We start from the raw sequence: 18110 nt of genomic DNA, 5'->3' as shown, positions 1-18110 counted from the left end.
TAAGTTGAAAAACTCATAACCTATAGTAGAGAAACATTTTATTCAAAATTTTTAAAACATAAACAGTTTACAAAAAGAGTTACTAGTTTACAAGCCTTCCATAAGGTGCTTTAATTGATTGCGATATAGACACATAAATTTCACCACAAATGCCTCAAGATGAACAATGTGTTTATTACCTTGTGACATTCTGTGCTCGTAGATTGCTGCCTCATGTAGAACTGCTGGAATAATTTGTTGATCACATTTAAGCACTAGTTCTTGGACTAAATATTTAAAAATAATTTCCGGAGGAATTCCATTAGTTAATAACTCATACAAGTTTTCTCGAACTTTCATTAAATTATTTAGAGATTGTTGGTGCACTATGGCATTTGCAGTCTTTTTTATAAAAATCCTCCAGTCAGGCTCTGCAATAGTTTGATGTTGATTAAATGGATATTGTTCAACTTTGCAAGCTTCACAGATTAATAAAGCACGACGGAGGTTACCATCTGCAGCTTCAGCTATTTTTTTTGCCAATAATTCTGGCAAGTGAAGATCTTCTTTTTTGCAGGTATTTATTAAAATATTTGAAATTTCTGCAATACTAGGAGCAGGAATTCGGAGTGGTAGACATCTAGACTGAATAGCAGGTATTATAGGAGATAATGATGTAGCACAGAGAATTAATCTACAGTTACTTGAATACTTTTCCATTGTACGTCTTAAAGCATGTTGTGCATCTTTGGTTAAATTATCAACTTCTGTCAAAATTACTACTTTAAAATCCTTTTGAACATTACTAGTGACAATTTGTTGTGTTTGAGCAATATTTTTAATGAGATCCATAACCACAACCCTGTCGTAGATGCCAACGTCTGATGGATTGATTTCTATATGATAATTACTGCTTACAGTCATAATTTCTAATTTTTTGTTGGAAGGTGTTGTAACAGTCATTGTTTCCAACTTTAATCTTTCCACTCCAGCTCCAAATAGTTCCTTTAATATGCACATGATCCTAGTTTTTTTTCCGGCTCCTGAGGGACCATATATTAGTAAATGGGGAAAGTCACTGTGTTCGACTAAATTTTTCAATTCACGAGCTTGCTGAATGTGAAAATCTAACAACGATAAATCCTTTGGGCGATACTTATCAACCCAAAGCACACTCATTTTGTTTAATTTTGTTCCGTTTGTATCTTATAAAGAAATCCGCGGGAACCTATTACTATGGTGTGGTTATGTTGATAGACATATTCCACTTTTTTAAATTTGATTAGCCATAATGGTTAAGATCATGCGGCTAATTTCTAAGCGATAGAACTTTATTAACTTTGTGGACATCTATTGCTTCCAGGCGTGGAAATTCTTAGAAAATAAAATCAACTGGAAAACCGTCAAAACTGACATAACTTATGCTAATAGTAATAAAAATATAACAAATAAACATAAACATATGTAGTACGTAACGTACATCCGTTATCAGTGACGATCGTTGTTCAACTTGTCCGGCAAAAAAGGATAGTGATATTGTATGAGTCCCATAATTAAAACTTTTTTATAAACAAATATCAAAATGTTGGTATCGCTTGTTGGTTTGAATGATATGTAATATTTGGTACCTATATAGAGAATGTGGACTGTCCCATGTATATTTGTAACATAGTTAAGTTTCTTGTTAGTTATAAGAAGCCATGTTTATTTCTATTCTTTAATATTATGCCTTATTGTGATGTGTGTTTTTCATACCAGACAAATTTACACCGGAAAATTAATTTGCCGCTAAAATGAAACAGTTCAAAATGAACGTTTAGGATCACAAATACCATCATCGATTATATTGATGATGTTATTACGGGTTCGGAAAGTAAATATTCAAGTAAAGTACTTTCTGCTTGCTCCATTATTTGGGAACCTAATAAAACATAAGAAAAATAGTCATGCAAATATATGATCTGAATGGCTAATAAAACCCTGAAATATGGATATGAAAGGAATTCAAGAAACAGATATTTCACGAGAAATTTCTGAACAAGCAGTTACTAAATTGGTAAATTGTGGGATCATATGTCGAGTCTGCGCCAAAGAGAGCGATAAACTCATTGCAATATTTGGTGAAGATGGCACATCTAATGAATTGGCAATGAAAATGAACCTTTATTTGCCAATAAAGGTACTTGAAACAGATGAGATGCCCCTTCAATGCTGCTGGCCTTGTGCATCAACTATATTAGCTTGGCACGATTTGGTTCTCTCCTGTGTAGATGCAGACAGAAGGTTGAGATCTTATAATTTTATTGTTTCTGAGAAACAATTGCCGGAACCTACATTTACGGACGAGAGGGTCTTAAGCAGTGGCGTTGTTGATATGTAAGTTTTTGCCTTTTTGCATCTTTTAATTGTCATCTGATTAACAATTTAGTGTTGTGTAAATGCTGAGATCGATATTTTGTAGCACTGGACAGCATGTTTTTTACCCTCATATCATAAAATTATGTAAGTAAAATATTAAACATTCTTCAACTTAAAATAATAGAAAAATAAAATTATTTACAAATTTTCTGGATTCCTCCTCTGTCGGTTGGCGATGAATTGAACTTGCTGGCATTTCTCCAATCATCCTGTTGGCTTCTGCATAGCTTAACTGAAACTGGTTTGCATTCTACTCTGTACCTGCTTATATACTGTTTGATTGGGGCTAAGCTAACGAAGGGAAATGAACATTGGTGCATACAAGAATTTTAGTTTGGTCAAATAAAATTTAATGTCCTATTTAATGATTGTGTTCTGCAGCTAATTATAATTTCGTTTGTTGTAGTTTCACAAAACTTTTGAATTAGAGAATAAATATGAGGATTGAGTCATAAATTACTTTCTATAAGCAAATCAAGATTTTTTACAGTACTCCTTAGGCTTCAGAACAACCTTACTTAAGGTAATGTAATTTTCTGCAGAAATGCAGGGCTTATCTTTGGCAAAAACAATATAAGAGCAGCTTCAATTTCCATGTACAGTGTCAAAGTAACAATATTTACAATTTTCTTATCTTGCTGCAAAATGATTCCATAGTGTTCCATTTTGACTAGAACATTAAAAATTTCTATCTTAAGATTTTAACAGTTTTAATTTCGTGTATCCATTCCGGAAGGTTGTTGAATATTTTTATGCACTGGTAATAAGGTCCCTTTTCAGTCCCGGTGAATTGATGGTGATAAAAACTAAAATTCTGCGTGCGTGTTCATGTAATGTTTTCAGTATATCCACAATGTAACTAACGTGGAATTGCCAAGTTAACATATTGTCCAAGAAATCCCCAAGAATATAATCTTTTTGCTTAGGTCTACTTCACATCGATTGATGTTTATCGTTTTTGGTTCAACTACTTTGCTCTTGTTCTTCTTAAATAGTACTATATTTATTTTGTTATTATTAACAACTAATTTATTTTAATTAAACCAATGTTCAGCTGTTTTTATAAAGCTCGTGGCTGTGTTCTTTAGGATATTTATATCAATAATTACTAATAGGAAACTTGTATTGTCAGCAGAGTTGGTTGTTTTACAATATACTACTACTCTAATAATGACACAGGAGCAGGGCTAGATACAATTCTATCCACGCCCGTACATATGGCTGCTTGTTGCATGGTACCGGTTAGATATGATTTGATCCATTCCAGAGTCACCTCTCGGATATCATATTGTTACATTTTCTCAAATAAAATTTCGTAATCTAAGGTATCGTATGCTTTTGTCAAGTCAGAAATAAACCTAAAGAAAGATTTACCCTCTCCTGCTCATTCAGAACACAAGTTACAAAATTAAAGACCTCAGCCGTTGTGGATTTTCCCTGTAGATACCCATGCTGACATTCATTGAATAAATTATTTTCATCATAAATTCGACAATAATCTTACATATAACATGTTCAAATATTTTCGAGAATGTTGAAAATGAACTGATAGGCCGGTAGTTTTCTAATTTACTCGCATCCCCTTTTTTAAAGACAGGTATCACTACAGCAATATTTAGTTGTTCTGGAAAAAACTCATACCTTAACGAATTATTAATTATGTAAATCAGTGGTCGTGCAATTGCAACAATTACAAATTTTAATAGATTACTGAACAGTTCATCAAACCCGCTACAATGTTTATTTTTTTGATATCCGCTATTAGATCAGGTCCTGCTTTTATTAAAAAATCGTTAAAATAATTTCTTTCCCAATATATTTGCGTTGAATTTCGTTAACAATTGCCCAAGCACTTTTACTATTATTGTCTGAATTTTCTCTGCATCTGAATGAAATCTAAAGCGTAGATAACCGAATCTTACTGCGGTGTTAACGAAGTTTCGTATTTATTAGTCATAGGAAGAATGTTCAGTTTTGAGTATTTTGTACATAATTAATGCTTAACCTTTTGATATTATCATTAATCATTGGTTAGGTCTGAAACAAGGCGTTGACTTTCCACTTACCACCTCAGCAGAAGTACTAATGATCAAATCTGGAATGGTACTAGAGGTTCTAGTGACCCTGCTTGGCCTTTGAATATGTCGAATAAATCTAAAAAAGCACATACTATTCACAAATCTTCTGGATTCCTCCTGCATCGGTTATTTGTCAATCAAACTTGCTGCCGATTTTGACTGGAATATGTTTGAATAATGGAAGAAAAACCTACTATCAACTAAAGAAAGTGGGTTTTTAAATAGTTATGTGCAGTTTTAAAGGGGATTTCAGTCCGCAAAATTATGAAAATGCTGGTTTTGTCTATAATCTGCTTGAAATCAAGAGCGAAAACCAATTGTTTGTCCCAAAAACAGGGGTTTTAAGTACATATCTGCTTTTTAAAGGTAGATTTGGATACAATAAGACGCGAAAAAGCAGTTCTGACTGATATCTTATCGAAATCGGCAACTATTTGACTCAGAAAGTTGGTTTTACACCAATAAATAATGGTTTGACTATAATGCTTAAAGACGCCACTTTCTGACTAGCATTTGAAAGATATTGACTGCTTTTTCGCCCCTTAGTGCACCCAAATCTACCTTAGAAACGCAGATATCTACTTAAAACCCCTTTTTTTGGGACAAATTTTCGCTCTTGATTTCGATAGTCCAAAGAAACAGGCGGAGCTAAAGAAGGACCATGAACATTGTCTTTGATGACTGATTCCCATATTGAAAGGTAGATTAGCTCCGCCACCTTCAAACAATACATAAGCAGGGACCGACTAGAACGCGAGCCGGTTTCAGGTGTCAGTCAAGCTCTAAAAAAACGAATAGAATGATTGGCGAAACATCAGCAATTTTGAATTTATAAACAATCGACGCAGGAGTAATCCATAAGATTTGTAAATAGTTTTATACTATAATATAAATATAATATATATATATATATATATATATATATATATATATATATATATATATATATATATATATATATATATATATTTATATTTATATTTATATATATATATATATATATATATATATATATATATATATATATATATATATATATATATATATATATATATATATATATATATATATATATATATATATATATATATATATATATATATATATATATATATATATATATATATAATATAATATATAATATACTACATACTGGATCATTGGCCATCTGCGTACCATAAAATGGATGTAAAAAATTACATCTTGCCTTGTATTTGGTATTTTTACCAAGTACATTACCTGGGCTAAAGTCGGCGCTTAAATTGCCACCATAACATAATCGTATTCGGCGATCAAATTAATTAAACTAATATCGAGCTCATTTAGACCGTCGCTTAAATTTCGTAGCGGATTTTTTAGCCGAAGCTCGTAAATGCTCAAGAACCCCATCTTTCTGACAGACCTATAATACTCCGAGTTAAATCTTGCATAGTTCTTTAAAAACAGATGAAATACCGAACATTAAAGTAAGTAATATTTTTTATTAAATAATAATAACATTTTAAGCGTAATGCAAAATTAAATTGAATGAATTACAAAAGCGCGTCTGTGGAAGTGGTTAATACCACCATCTGCTATTTTTTTCTGTCATGAACTGTATTGGCAATATCTTGATTTTCTTTAATTTTTCCTAGAAGGATGAGCTGGCTGTGCATTATGTTCATTGTCCCTATCCCTTTCCTTTGAGTCGTATTTCAGGCTCTTTTCATGTTCCGTTAGGATATTCTGTTGATTCCCTGTCCCTTGAGACATATTTTTTCGGAATGGCTGATGTAAAATAGATTTAATACACTTTATAGACAACTTCTGTTTGCATTTCATTCTTGCTGATCTTGTATTTACGAGAACATTTTTTAGACGGCCCAGGATACTTAAACTTTAATACCCGATAAAGCTAAGAATGGGTTTGAAATATATATCTTTCTAAACTAGTTTCTTAACATTCGTACCTATCAATCCAATGTTTCAAACCTCACATTCAAGACTTGCAGGTGCCGCCACTAAACATATACTTATAAGAGCGATTGATAACGAAATTATTAATTTCTTTTCTCTATTGAAGGTTTTTTTTTTTATTTTATAATTATATACCTATCCATTTATTTGCTGGCATACTTTCCAGTCGCACAAAAAATCTTAAGCCGTTTTAGCAAGCTTTTTACTTTTTTTTTTCTAAAAAAATGTTTTTCAAATATGTTTACCAACTGTGTTTGCGCCAATTTTTATATATAGTACCTATCAATCGGACAATATTGTTGAATATCCTTTAAGCCACTTCGCCGCGTGATATAGCTATTATGAAAAGATGTTAAGATATCCGAATATTTATATTTTTATATTCGTAAAACAGATACCGATACTCTGGTTAATGGCTTATAGAATCTTCTTTTACAGGGTGGTGACATCCGGTAATGAAAATCAAAACGCATTTAATGGATCTCATCTGTCTCACGAAGCTTTAGTCGATTCTAACGTAATAGAAAGCTTTAATTTGGCTCTGCAAAGTAATAACGCAAAATCAATAGTAGACTGCTCCCAAGCTTTGACATTAGACACTTCCCAGAATAACTACGATATTGTTGAAGAAAGAGATGCGTTAGGCGAACTGCTGTCCCCAAACTCTTCGGTTTCTTTCAAAGACGAATCTCACCAAGGCACGAATTGCGATGAGAAAGGAGCAATTAGCGACGACAGTGAAGACGAGAGCATGTACAGATATGCGTGTTCCTTTTGTTCAAATTTATTTATTTCCGAATGTGATATAAGAATTCATTTAAAGGAATACCACCCAGACGCCGATACTACCGATATTTCTTTTGATGTGTCCGAAGTACCCAGGAGTTTAGAGAGAACATGCGGTTCGTCACCAGCGATACCGATCCTTAAACAAAGGAATAGAAAAAACAATAAAATAGACCAGGAGGTAGTAAACGCTGCTAAAATGGTGGTAGAGGGTAAGATTTATTATAACTGTAAGGAGTGCGGAAAAAGTTTACATTCACCTTATACGTACGTGTGGCATATGAGGATTCACACCGGCGAAAGACCATATGTGTGCGATCTCTGTGGAAAACAATTTAGAGTCTCTCAAGGATTGGTTAGGCATCTGAAAGAAACCCACGCGAGGATCAAAAATTTTGCGTGCGACATTTGCAACAGGTATTTCGCCACGAGAAGGAATGTGGAAGAACACCGGAGAATACACACAAACGAGAGGCCGTACGTTTGCGACTTATGCGGTAAATCGTTTAAACAGAAGGCTTCTTTGTTTGTTCATAATCGGTCTCACACGAACCATTTCCCCTTCAAGTGTAATCATTGCCCACAAGCTTTTAGAACCAAACCGTTGTTAATGTTGCACGTTACTAGACACACCGGCGAAAAACCTTATCCCTGCGATATATGCGGACGGCGTTTCAGGATTAAATACGAGTTGAAACGTCATAAACTCATCCATTCCGACGAAAAACCATTTACCTGCAACATGTGTGCCCTGGGATTTAGGCAGAAAAGGTACTTGCGAAATCACTTAAAACTAAACCATCAAATTGAAGAGCCGATAGATGTCGAGTTGCATTCGTCAGATGCAGTAAGTTGATATTCTCGTGACGTTTGCCCGTAACATAGAGACTGAATGATGATATTATTGATTAGTTTTGTACGGTAACCCAGAAGGTTAGAGTGTATATAAGAATTGTATAAGTAATGAATGTTTCCTTGGAATATTGTTTATACCTACTCAAAGAGTTTCCACTTCCTAAGCCATGTCATAATTCTTGTTGATTTCTGAATTTATCAGAGTCGGTTAATTTGTATTAAATCATTTGAAAATGAATATAGAGTTTTATTTATGACTCAACTGCCTAGTGTAAATGAAGTATTTAGAATTCCGATTTTTTTAAAATTGTTCGTAAATGGCTTAAAGGGTAGACTGCAGTATTGCCGCTAATAGGTATGCAGAAATCCATATTTGTGTCATATTTTTAGAATTAAGGACGAATCAATTGAATCCGAAGCTGAAACATGGAAGAAAAACTTGATAAAGGACGAATTGAACATCGTTGACGTCAAAAGTATTGGGGAGTCAGATAACAGCAATTTGAACGACTGTGTCCTTTTGGTAACCTACAGCGATCCAGATTCGTCATTGGATAGAGAAATCACCCTATCCAATAACGATTCAGATAGAGATAGTGCAAAAGGCTTGGCAACGGGGGCGCGTGCAAGAAAAGGGATTAAAACAAGGCGAAGACAGGAGAGGAAAAGAAATACTCTCGGTAAACCATATTGCAGTAACCTGCAGGAGTATTTAAAATATATCAATTTTGAAAAAAAGTCTTGCAATATTTGTCACACCAGCTACAATACATATATCTCTCTTAAAAAACACTTAAAAGATACTCACGATCTCAAAGAGCCCAGAAGAAGAAGGCGAAAGGAGGAGATAGAATCATTGTTCCAGTGTTTCCATTGCGATAAAAGTTATAACAGGAAATATGACATGGAAAAGCACGTAAAGAAGAAACATCCTGATGTAAAGTTAGAATCTAAACAAAAAGTCAAAAAAGACGTTGAACATTGCAAAATAGAAACGCCCGATGGCGTTGTCTACAAGTGCGAATCTTGCGATCAGTGTTTTAAGTGTTCATACACGTTAACACGTCACCAGACGATACATACAGACGCGAGGACTCATTTTTGTCACATCTGCGGCAAAAATTTTAGGGTATCAAGCGCGTTAAGTAGACATATAAACGAACATCATCATGGGATCAAACGTTTTAACTGTTCGATTTGTAATAAAATGTTTAGAACGAAAGCAGGTAGAGATGAACACTTGAATATACACAACGACCTTCGGCCGTTTGTATGCGACACATGCGGTAAATCATTTAAGCAGCGTGCTTCGTTGCACGTACATAAAATGTTTCATACGAATAATTTTCGATTTAGTTGTGACGTTTGTGATAAAAAGTTTTTACGAAAGAACGATTTGAAACAGCACGGTTTAATTCATACCGGTGAAAAACCATTTAAGTGTAGTGTGTGCGATTTAGCTTTTAGATTAAAATACGACTTGAAAAGGCATATGGGAGTGCACTTGAAAGCGGCATGCAATAAATGTGGGGTGGAATTTAATCAAGAAAGACATATGAAGAAACATCGCAAAGATTGTCGGCCAGAAGCTGAAATCAATGTACCGACTAGTTCTTAAGTTTCATAAATTGGTGCATAATTTTATGTTTTTTTTTTTGTTGTTAATTATTTATTTTCTTTGGGTAAACTTTAAATAAATCATTATTATATTAATTTCTTTTAATTGGTTGTTTGCATTTGTTGGTATACACTGGCCGAGCAAAAAATTTAGATCACGCAAGAAATTTTAAGTAATTTGGAAATAAAAAGTTTATCACCGAACCCTCAGTGTAGCAGGCAGTGAATTATTTGCTTTCCTACAAATGTGGATGGAGATACTTATCTGTCAGTTATTGTCAGCATAGTTTCGACTTTTTATGAAATAACGTAAGTTCGACCTAATTAAAAATTCTAGCGTTAGATACTTTATATTTATTATATTTTTTATATTTATCTCTATAAAATTTACGATTGTTTGGTGTTGTAGATCTAAGGTGTATATTTAACTGGTCATTATGCCTTTAGATCCTATAGTTGTGGCTAGAATTGTAGCATTAATACAAGATGGTCGAGGATAACGGGAAACTGCAAGAATTGTTAGTAGAAGTCTATGTGCTGTATAAACGGTATACCAACGCTACAAGAAGACTGGCTTGATCAGAAGACCAGGATTCGATTAAAGAGACGATTGATTTTTGGCGTCCGCAAGTTTGGCTTCGAAATCAACTTCAAGAAGTTAAAAATGTTAATGTTAGCGAATGTAGTGTTAGAAGAAGGCTTCGTGTTAATGAATTGTTTTGTCGAAGGATGACTAGAGGGCCGCCATTGCACCGACGGCATCGAATAGCAAGATTAGCTTTTGCCCGAAACCAATTAGGTACTGTGTTCCGATGAATCCCGTTTTTCCCTCATTGGGTCAGATGGACGTCGCACAGTATGGAGGAGATCCGGAGAAAGATATGCCCCAGGTTATATTGATGAAAGAAATCCTCATTGTAGTGGTTCGGTTCGGAAGTACGCACAGAATTGGTCTCTGACAGCTCACAGTTACATTACGGAAATCCCGGATAATCATGCTATGGCTTTAATGATCACTATGGGCGAAGATGACATTTGTATGCATGTTAATGCCAGACCCCACACCGCCGTCAGTCAACATCTGGATGAGGTGGCTATTAAGCCAGCACTCAGGCCAGACATGAATCCCATCGAATAGGATGAGATGAGACGACGTATTCCAAGACATACACTAGCTCCAAGAAGAGTCCAAGAGCTGAGAGAGTTGCCAATTCAGAAATGGAACAACATCGATCAGAACGTAATGATGTAATAAACGTACATATGAATGAATTGGGCTTTGTTTATAAAAGACATCTACCAGACCGAGGTGATATTTTTTTTGCTCGCCAGTGTATTTTATTTGAGTATCAATGTCATCGAGATAGGTGAATATTGTATATATGATCTGGTCCCATGTTGTAAAATCTTATTCCTGCATTAAGACCTGTCTCACCCATTATGCTCACACATCTTTTCTTCGCCGTTTGGAATATCCCTGTACTTAATATCTAGCTCTTTCATTTGAAGTTGAATAATTCTTAGGGACTAATTATTTGAGGTTCCAGCTCTTAGATGCTGGTTAGGAAATGAATAGGAGTTTCTTCCTATACGTTCTTTCCTTCTCTACATGTACTTTTGATGACAACGCACATTATATGGTTTCCAAGATGTCCTCTAGATGGCAGGTTCCTGCCAAGATTCTTGCCAGTTTTCGTAGTCGTATGCGATTATTATCCAAATGTTCCGCTGCTAGCAGTAAACAAACGTGGCCATTGAAAGTAGATGTTTGGAAGTTACCTTTGAACAGCTCCTTCACCCTGGATAAGCGACAATAAAGTATTATGTGTGGTTCTGTTATCAGTTTATTTGGCCTATGGTTTGTGGAAAACGCCGCAAGAAATGTAATCTGGAAGCCAAAGTTTTTCGTCTGCCTTCAAATTAGTGGAAATTAACTCTATTCCTATGAAATTAAGGGTCAATTGTATATTATGATAGTATATTATGAGTTTTTGGATTACATTCTCTTTCAAGAAATGCTGATACTATTTATTAATTTATTCATCGAATAAAAATAAAAATGACATATGTACACTTAATGCGATGAAATTTCGATGAAATGTTATCAGTAATCAGATCATGTATCAATCCAAAACTGTCGGAAATTTGAAGATAATTGTATTTTAATGGACGGCAAATAGATTACTGGCAAATGTAATTATCAAATCGCCAAAAGCAGGAGAGTTTGTGAAAAAATATATGAAAGGGATATTTAGAATAGTTGTTCAGGATATTGTTATCTAAAATTTTGCAACCTGTTATAGATATTTCAATCATTGTGTTCCAAATCACATATGCAAGGTGTTCCCAAATTTGACGTGATTATTTTAACCATACGCTCAAAAATTGAGATACTAGATATACTTCGTTTTTAGATACGGTTTTGGTAACTGATTACTAACCTTTTTACACTTTTTACTCGAACAAAAATTGTATCAGTTTTATGAGTTTTTAAAATCTACAATTTACAGTTCTGGTATATGCACCTCCTTCCAATCCACTATTTGCGGTTACACATAAGTACGTCTCATCCTCTATAAAATAAATGATTCTAGAGAAAATATATGTGCTGTATATATATTTTTTGGTTTCGCTTAAAATAAGTATAATTATTTTAGATAATTATATAGGTATGGTAAGTCCGCCATGATCTAGAGTTTAAGTACTTATCTAGTCCATTATACATCAATAAACTTTAATCGTAAAATAATCTGAAAAAAGTGACATCGAAAATATAATTTTTTCAATATTATTTGTCACGATTTAAATCGTAAAACCTCAGCTACTCGTGTTGATTAGTTTTGAAAAGCAATGGAAGTAGTATTTTAACTAAATATAATAGGAAAAATAAAATTAGGCCTAGATGTACATGAATTACGTTGTGTTGTTTCTCAGGACCTTGCTGATTTGGGATTTTGTGGAAAGTGGTGAGTGGATTTCTTTTTATCGATGATTAAAATTACTAAAATGCCCCGTCTTGCTGAGTCAGTTTAGTCAGATTCCAAAATTAAAGTGAAATTAATAAAGTAATCAATAGATTTAGTTACTTTTTTGTTATTAAAAATACCAAATTGACATTTTTAACTAAGAAACAATTTTTGCTTTCTCAACGTTAAATCAAAAATAATAATTTTGGATAAATATTTTTCTCACTTTTTCGGTAATATAACGCCATCAAACTGGATATAAATAAAAAACGATATGTGAAGGTTTTAAATAAGTAGATATTTAGTAATATGAAAAACTAATAGCTTTTATTTTTTCATGATTTACTTAAACTTGATTATTTATAGCCGTTTATGAAATAATTTTAGGAGACATTTGTGTAGATGGAGATTTTTATCCAGATGCAACCGATTGTGCCAGATATTATCAGTGTTCTAACGGTAGATTAGTATCTATGAAATGTCCCGACAGATTGTATTTTAGCGTCGCTTTAAAGCAATGTACCCACCCCGAAGATTCCGGTTGCATAACAGATAGTTCAGACGAATCTGGTAGGTATGTTGTAGACTTATATAAAAAAAAAATAATCAGCTGAGCACTCGCATTAAAATTTGTGAAGTGTTTTCAGAAGTACATCCCTGCAAAATTTAGTTTTAGGAGCACATAATATATACATCTTACAATTTTTTTTGATTTTGGTTTTAGGATATATTTTTTTAAATTTTCGTATTCCCCTTAAACCACCACACGAGATTAAAACTGGCCTATTATTTTTGCCAAATAATTAATCGCCAATAAATCAATATTGCTAACAAATTTTTAAAATGCTTCAAAAGTTTTCAGAAAATGGTAAATACAAAAGTTGTAAAGATTGTTGGGATGCATATTTTAAAATTATTTTAAAGTATACAGGGTGGCTCAAAAATGCGTGACGAATAAAACATACATTTTTTAGAATGGAACACCTTATTTTCAAAATTTGTTTTGGATTCGTTTTTAAATTCTTCAACTTTTTTGTTTATAATAATACACATCTACACCTAATAGTTTTTCCAATATTTTAAAAATAGTAGTATTTACACTTGCAAAAAACTACAGCCAATCGAAGATGACGTAAAAGATATATGCAACGAATTTGAATTATTTTAAATTGAAAAATCTCGATTTTCTTGAATGGCAGACCATATATATTATTATTTTTTCTCCAAGATCTTACAAAAACCTACAACTATTATTGAGTATGTCATAATTTGAGATTTGTTTTAATTTTTCCAATATTTATCCTTCTTTCTGTCTATAACATTAGTTAGCCATGACAACATGAATGAATAGGCGTATACGAACTAGACAATCTCTTCAGTGTTTAATGGATCGGTTTGATGCTAGTGTTAGTATTGACTATGGGACTACACCAAGAACTTCTAGACTGTGATTTTGAACAAAGAGTCAACTTCTGCACCGCAATAGAAGCAATAGACGCGAATCCAAAATTTTTGTCTAAAAAACTACTTTTCGCAATAATGGTGCAGTTAATCGTCATAACATGCATTATTATTCAACAGTTAATCTATTTTGTTTAAGGAAACGCAGTGTGCAATAAAACACTTTAAAATTATTGGACCTTTTTTTTTTTAACCGGCATAGATATATTAACTTTTTTTACCTCAACTTCTCGAAGAAGTTGATAACATTGAGATCCAACAAATGTGGTTTCAGCAAGATGGAGCTCCTCCGCATTACTATTAAGAATTTCGAGATTTTTTAAATAATCATGACCCACAGAATTGGATCGGTAGAGGTGGATTCATTGGATGGTCCCCTCGATCATATTACTTAACACTGCTAGATTTCTTTTTGTGGAGATATCTTAAAGATCGTGTTTATGTGAATCCCCCTACAACACCAGAAGATATGGAAAATAGGTTTCGCAACGTGTGCAGGAGAATAATAGCGTATACGCTTATGGAAGTCCAAGAAAATATACAAGAGCATATTTTTGAACATTTATTTGGTCATAATAATATTAAAAAATTTTCTGTGAATTTAATTTTTTTCGTCATTTTCACCAAAATTACTAATGACTGTGTTTTCCTTTTACCACGGCTTCAAAACAGAAAAAACAGAAGTATTAATAAGAAGAGTTGAATATATCCAAATCAAATTCAAAAACAAAATTTGAAAATAAGATGTTTATTCGTCACGCTTTTTTGAGCCACCTTGTATACTTTAAAATCATTTTAAATTAAAAAAATAACGTTTGAAAGCAATGAGATAATGACTCGTTGATTCACCCAGCAAGGTTTAGACTAAAAAGCTTTACATTTATTTTCTTAGAATTTCAGGAATTACTATTTTAGGTTCATTTTAATTAACTAACAATAATAATTGTCAGTTTAGTTAGTAATCAAAATTTCTACGATGCACGTAACGACTTGTATAAAAGTTAAGTTTAAGTATAAAATAATTTTAGTGTCTTTTGTGAGAAGTTTTTTTTTAATTTTTGCCAGTATTTTTATATCTGTTAGTGTGTTTTACTACTGAAAATACAGTTTATTAGTAGTAGCAAGAAGTAAATAATGCAAATGAACTATTTAAGGTTTTTTGTTTGCAAACTTTGAAACATTTTTTTTTTTGGACAACAGAAATGTTTGAAGTGTGAATATTTTTCTAGGAAATTTTTGTTTAAATGGAGAGTATTATCCTGACAACACAGACTGTACGAAGTACTATCAATGCTCGAACGGAATGTTAATCTCTATGGTCTGTGCTCCCGGACTGCATTTTAGTCCCTCATTCAAAGTCTGTACTTACACTGAAGAGGCAAACTGCACGATAACTACGCTATCTATTGATATGCCATCCTCGACGTTCGAGATAAGGACTCAGACATCTACCAAATCAGGATCTGGGATTACGAAACTTACTACCCAAACTGTCGACGAAATTGAAATATCCTCGGAGTCTCGTACGACGGAGATATCGAATATCACCGAAGACATTATACGATCGCCGATATTTGAAATAAGTTTAATACTGTTCGCTTGTACAATTTTACTGGTTATTTTAAGTTTGTTTCTTTACAATAAAATTTGTGCTGGCAACTTTTTTTCCATTAAGCGATACAAGTCTTATAAAATAACTCTTTAAATATTTGTTTTTAATTTGAACATACTTTTATTATAAATGATTTGTTATACAATTTTGTGTTTTTATCATTTAAATTAATTTTAATATCGCTACTACCGCGCAAGATCGTCTTAGTGATTGTTTGAGTTTTATAAGATGTAAGTTTCGTTTGTATGATATTTACATGAAATTATCAATATTTTTAAAACGTGTAATTCACATCCTTACATTGCCAAAGTCAAACTTTAGTAATAATATACATATATCAACAAAGATATATCTGCTCAACTCGCTTTATTATTGGCTACATATTTAAAATCGATTTCGATGTTCGTTTGAAAGCTATTACTAATTGGATTCTGAGATGTTTTCGGTTTTAAATAATATTAACGGTCCAGAATAGATAAGTATGTGTGGTACTGCAGTTCATAGTACACACATTCTTGTCTTTTGATTGACGCAAGAGTAAATATTATTCACGATTTATCGCCTAACGATCTCGCAAAATAACACTTGCGATAATGCGGTATTTCAGCAAATCTGAAATTTATGAAGGACCTGTCAGAAAAAAATTCGCCAATTTATCAAACAGATGTCGCTATGGAAACTAACCAAATCGAACGAGGGAAACATTACACCCACCAAGCAATTGAGACAAAGAAATTCCTAAACAGAGTAGCACAAACGCGGTACTTAATGCCAATTTTTTTAAAAATATTTTTTCTAGTTTCTTAAATAATATTTAATCTAAAATAGCCATTTAGGCCGCTACTTAGTATAGTTTCAATTTATTTTTTTTCTGCCAGGTCGATCAAAAGATCTCTGTAATAAATACTTTGTATACGAACTTTTAGGTTAATACGTATTAGAGTATACTGTGTGGTAGATAATAATTTGTCGAAAAGCTCGATTTATCCTATTATATGCATCTTCAGTATCATTTGTACAGCTTCATATTTTTTAAAAGGTTGAACTTTTACTTTTTTCCCTGTTTGTTTTTGCTTTTACTAATCATTAAAGTGCTGGTTAGGACTACTACTATAGAAACCTTTTCTGCTTAAAAACCAAATGAGATAAGCAGATTAAAATTGACCTTGACCCGTATAATAATTGCTATGATCAATCCTATTTTCTGAAAAAAAAAAAAGAGTTGCATATATAAAGTTCGTTTTGTTTATGTGCTAATCAGATTTTCTTTTTTGGAAACTACCACGTAAGTCCATCATATATTATTCTCTCATGAACTAGACTTTTCAAAAATAAATACAGTAATATACAAATAATTTGTTTTTATGAAATAATTGTGACTTTTGCTTTGTCACGTAGGTCACATGATGCATACTTTATTAAAAGCAGTGTGGTTAAATTTTGCTTTGCTTCAACTTCAATCAACTTCTGACTCGAATGCCATTAAAATCGTGTTTTGTGGTTCCAAAAAATTACCGCAAAATTGTTTACTGATGGATTAGAAAACATTTTATCATTCAAAACACGCCATCAAACGGTTGACATATCATATGATTTATTTTATTTTTTATCTCAAATAACATTTGCGCATTTTTCTGTCCGACTGATAATAAAAAAAACGTTTTTTTTACCTACACAGGGTCTATTAATCGGAATAACACGTACATCTGTGGATATTCGAAGACTAAAATGGTTTGTTTATTACGCCCACAGTTCAGTTTCTATATAAGAAGCGGTAGAAGGATACTTTTTTCTTTCAGTTTTAACTTATAATTATCAGCATCATTTTATTTTGTGTGCTTTAATACCTTTAATTATTTATAGGTTCAGCGGACCAGATTCTTGCTAACCCTAACGATAGGAGAACACTTATCAATAAAAGTTCATTTTGCCAAGTTCATAAAATTTGCGATATAATTTCAAACAGGGTTTATAATTGTAATTGGAGTAATATAATTCAAACGACGGATCTCAATTAACCAAATCATGCTTGTGTGTTGTGTTGCCTAGTCGGCAGAAATTTGGCCATTTAAGGATTGACTCCACGACTTTCCCTTGGTAAGAACCTCGGAAGGCTGGTATGGTCTGCTCATAGATATAAGAAAGTGACCAATTGCTTTTGATTGGGATTATCCAAGGGTAGTCATTAACATACAATACAACAAGTTTCGGAATTTAAATTCAGGTAAAATTGTGGTCCGTAATAGAAAATGATTTTATATCTACCTGTGTTTAATATTCGTTAGTTTAAGTTTATTAGTAATCATTCTTATTTCGTGTGTAATACAGCGCCTGTTGAATCGTGTGCGAATTATGCAAAATATGTGCGAGTCTAGTGTATCT

General features: G+C 32.8%; 3 protein-coding genes across 5 annotated transcripts; 2 read left to right on the top strand and 1 right to left on the bottom strand.

Annotated features, from left to right (window-relative positions):
• Nucleotides 1-32: 32 nt before the first annotated feature.
• On the bottom strand, nt 33-1337 carry LOC132700753 (replication factor C subunit 3). The gene has a single exon (XM_060668279.1). It carries the CDS (start codon nt 1156-1158, stop codon nt 88-90), a length of 1071 nt encoding a protein of 356 aa, XP_060524262.1. The 5' UTR covers nt 1159-1337; the 3' UTR covers nt 33-87.
• A 234-nt stretch (nt 1338-1571) lies between these two features.
• On the top strand, nt 1572-9706 carry LOC132700734 (zinc finger protein 260-like). 3 transcript variants are annotated; one of them, XM_060668267.1, is made up of 3 exons: nt 1597-2355; nt 6870-8064; nt 8463-8593. In XM_060668267.1, the coding sequence occupies exons 1-3, from the start codon at nt 1967-1969 to the stop codon at nt 8466-8468; spliced, it is 1590 nt and encodes a 529-aa protein (XP_060524250.1). In that variant the 5' UTR covers nt 1597-1966; the 3' UTR covers nt 8469-8593. The 3 variants fall into 3 exon arrangements, with proteins under 3 accessions (XP_060524234.1, XP_060524250.1, XP_060524242.1); XM_060668251.1 differs by lacking the exon at nt 6870-8064 and having other exon boundaries at nt 1572-2355; nt 8463-9706; XM_060668259.1 differs by lacking the exon at nt 8463-8593 and having other exon boundaries at nt 6870-8275.
• Nucleotides 9707-12554: 2848 nt separating this feature from the next.
• Nucleotides 12555-15821, top strand: LOC132701032 (peritrophin-48-like). Its single transcript, XM_060668706.1, has 3 exons — nt 12555-12655; nt 13043-13225; nt 15346-15821. The coding sequence occupies exons 1-3, from the start codon at nt 12592-12594 to the stop codon at nt 15819-15821; spliced, it is 723 nt and encodes a 240-aa protein (XP_060524689.1). The 5' UTR covers nt 12555-12591.
• Nucleotides 15822-18110: the final 2289 nt, after the last annotated feature.

This window comes from Cylas formicarius, unplaced genomic scaffold (assembly GCF_029955315.1).
Source record: "Cylas formicarius isolate icCylForm1 unplaced genomic scaffold, icCylForm1.1 PGA_scaffold_10__41_contigs__length_53128322, whole genome shotgun sequence".
Taxonomy (NCBI): Eukaryota; Metazoa; Arthropoda; class Insecta; order Coleoptera; family Brentidae; genus Cylas; species Cylas formicarius.
Note: the sequence above shows the minus strand (reverse complement) of the source record. Positions and strands in the feature narration are given on the sequence as shown.

Excerpts from the sequence above, each read along its gene's own strand:
- LOC132700753 (XM_060668279.1), bottom strand. The coding sequence starts at position 1,158 with ATGAGTGTGCTTTGGGTTGATAAGTATCGCCCAAAGGATTTATCGTTG.
- LOC132700734 (XM_060668251.1), top strand. The coding sequence starts at position 1,967 with ATGGATATGAAAGGAATTCAAGAAACAGATATTTCACGAGAAATTTCT. Across the intron at positions 2,356-8,462 it reads AGCAGTGGCGTTGTTGATAT|AATTAAGGACGAATCAATTG; the intron begins GTAAGTTTTTGC and ends TCATATTTTTAG.
- LOC132701032 (XM_060668706.1), top strand. The coding sequence starts at position 12,592 with ATGTACATGAATTACGTTGTGTTGTTTCTCAGGACCTTGCTGATTTGG. Across the intron at positions 12,656-13,042 it reads TTGGGATTTTGTGGAAAGTG|GAGACATTTGTGTAGATGGA; the intron begins GTGAGTGGATTT and ends AAATAATTTTAG. Across the intron at positions 13,226-15,345 it reads AGATAGTTCAGACGAATCTG|GAAATTTTTGTTTAAATGGA; the intron begins GTAGGTATGTTG and ends ATATTTTTCTAG.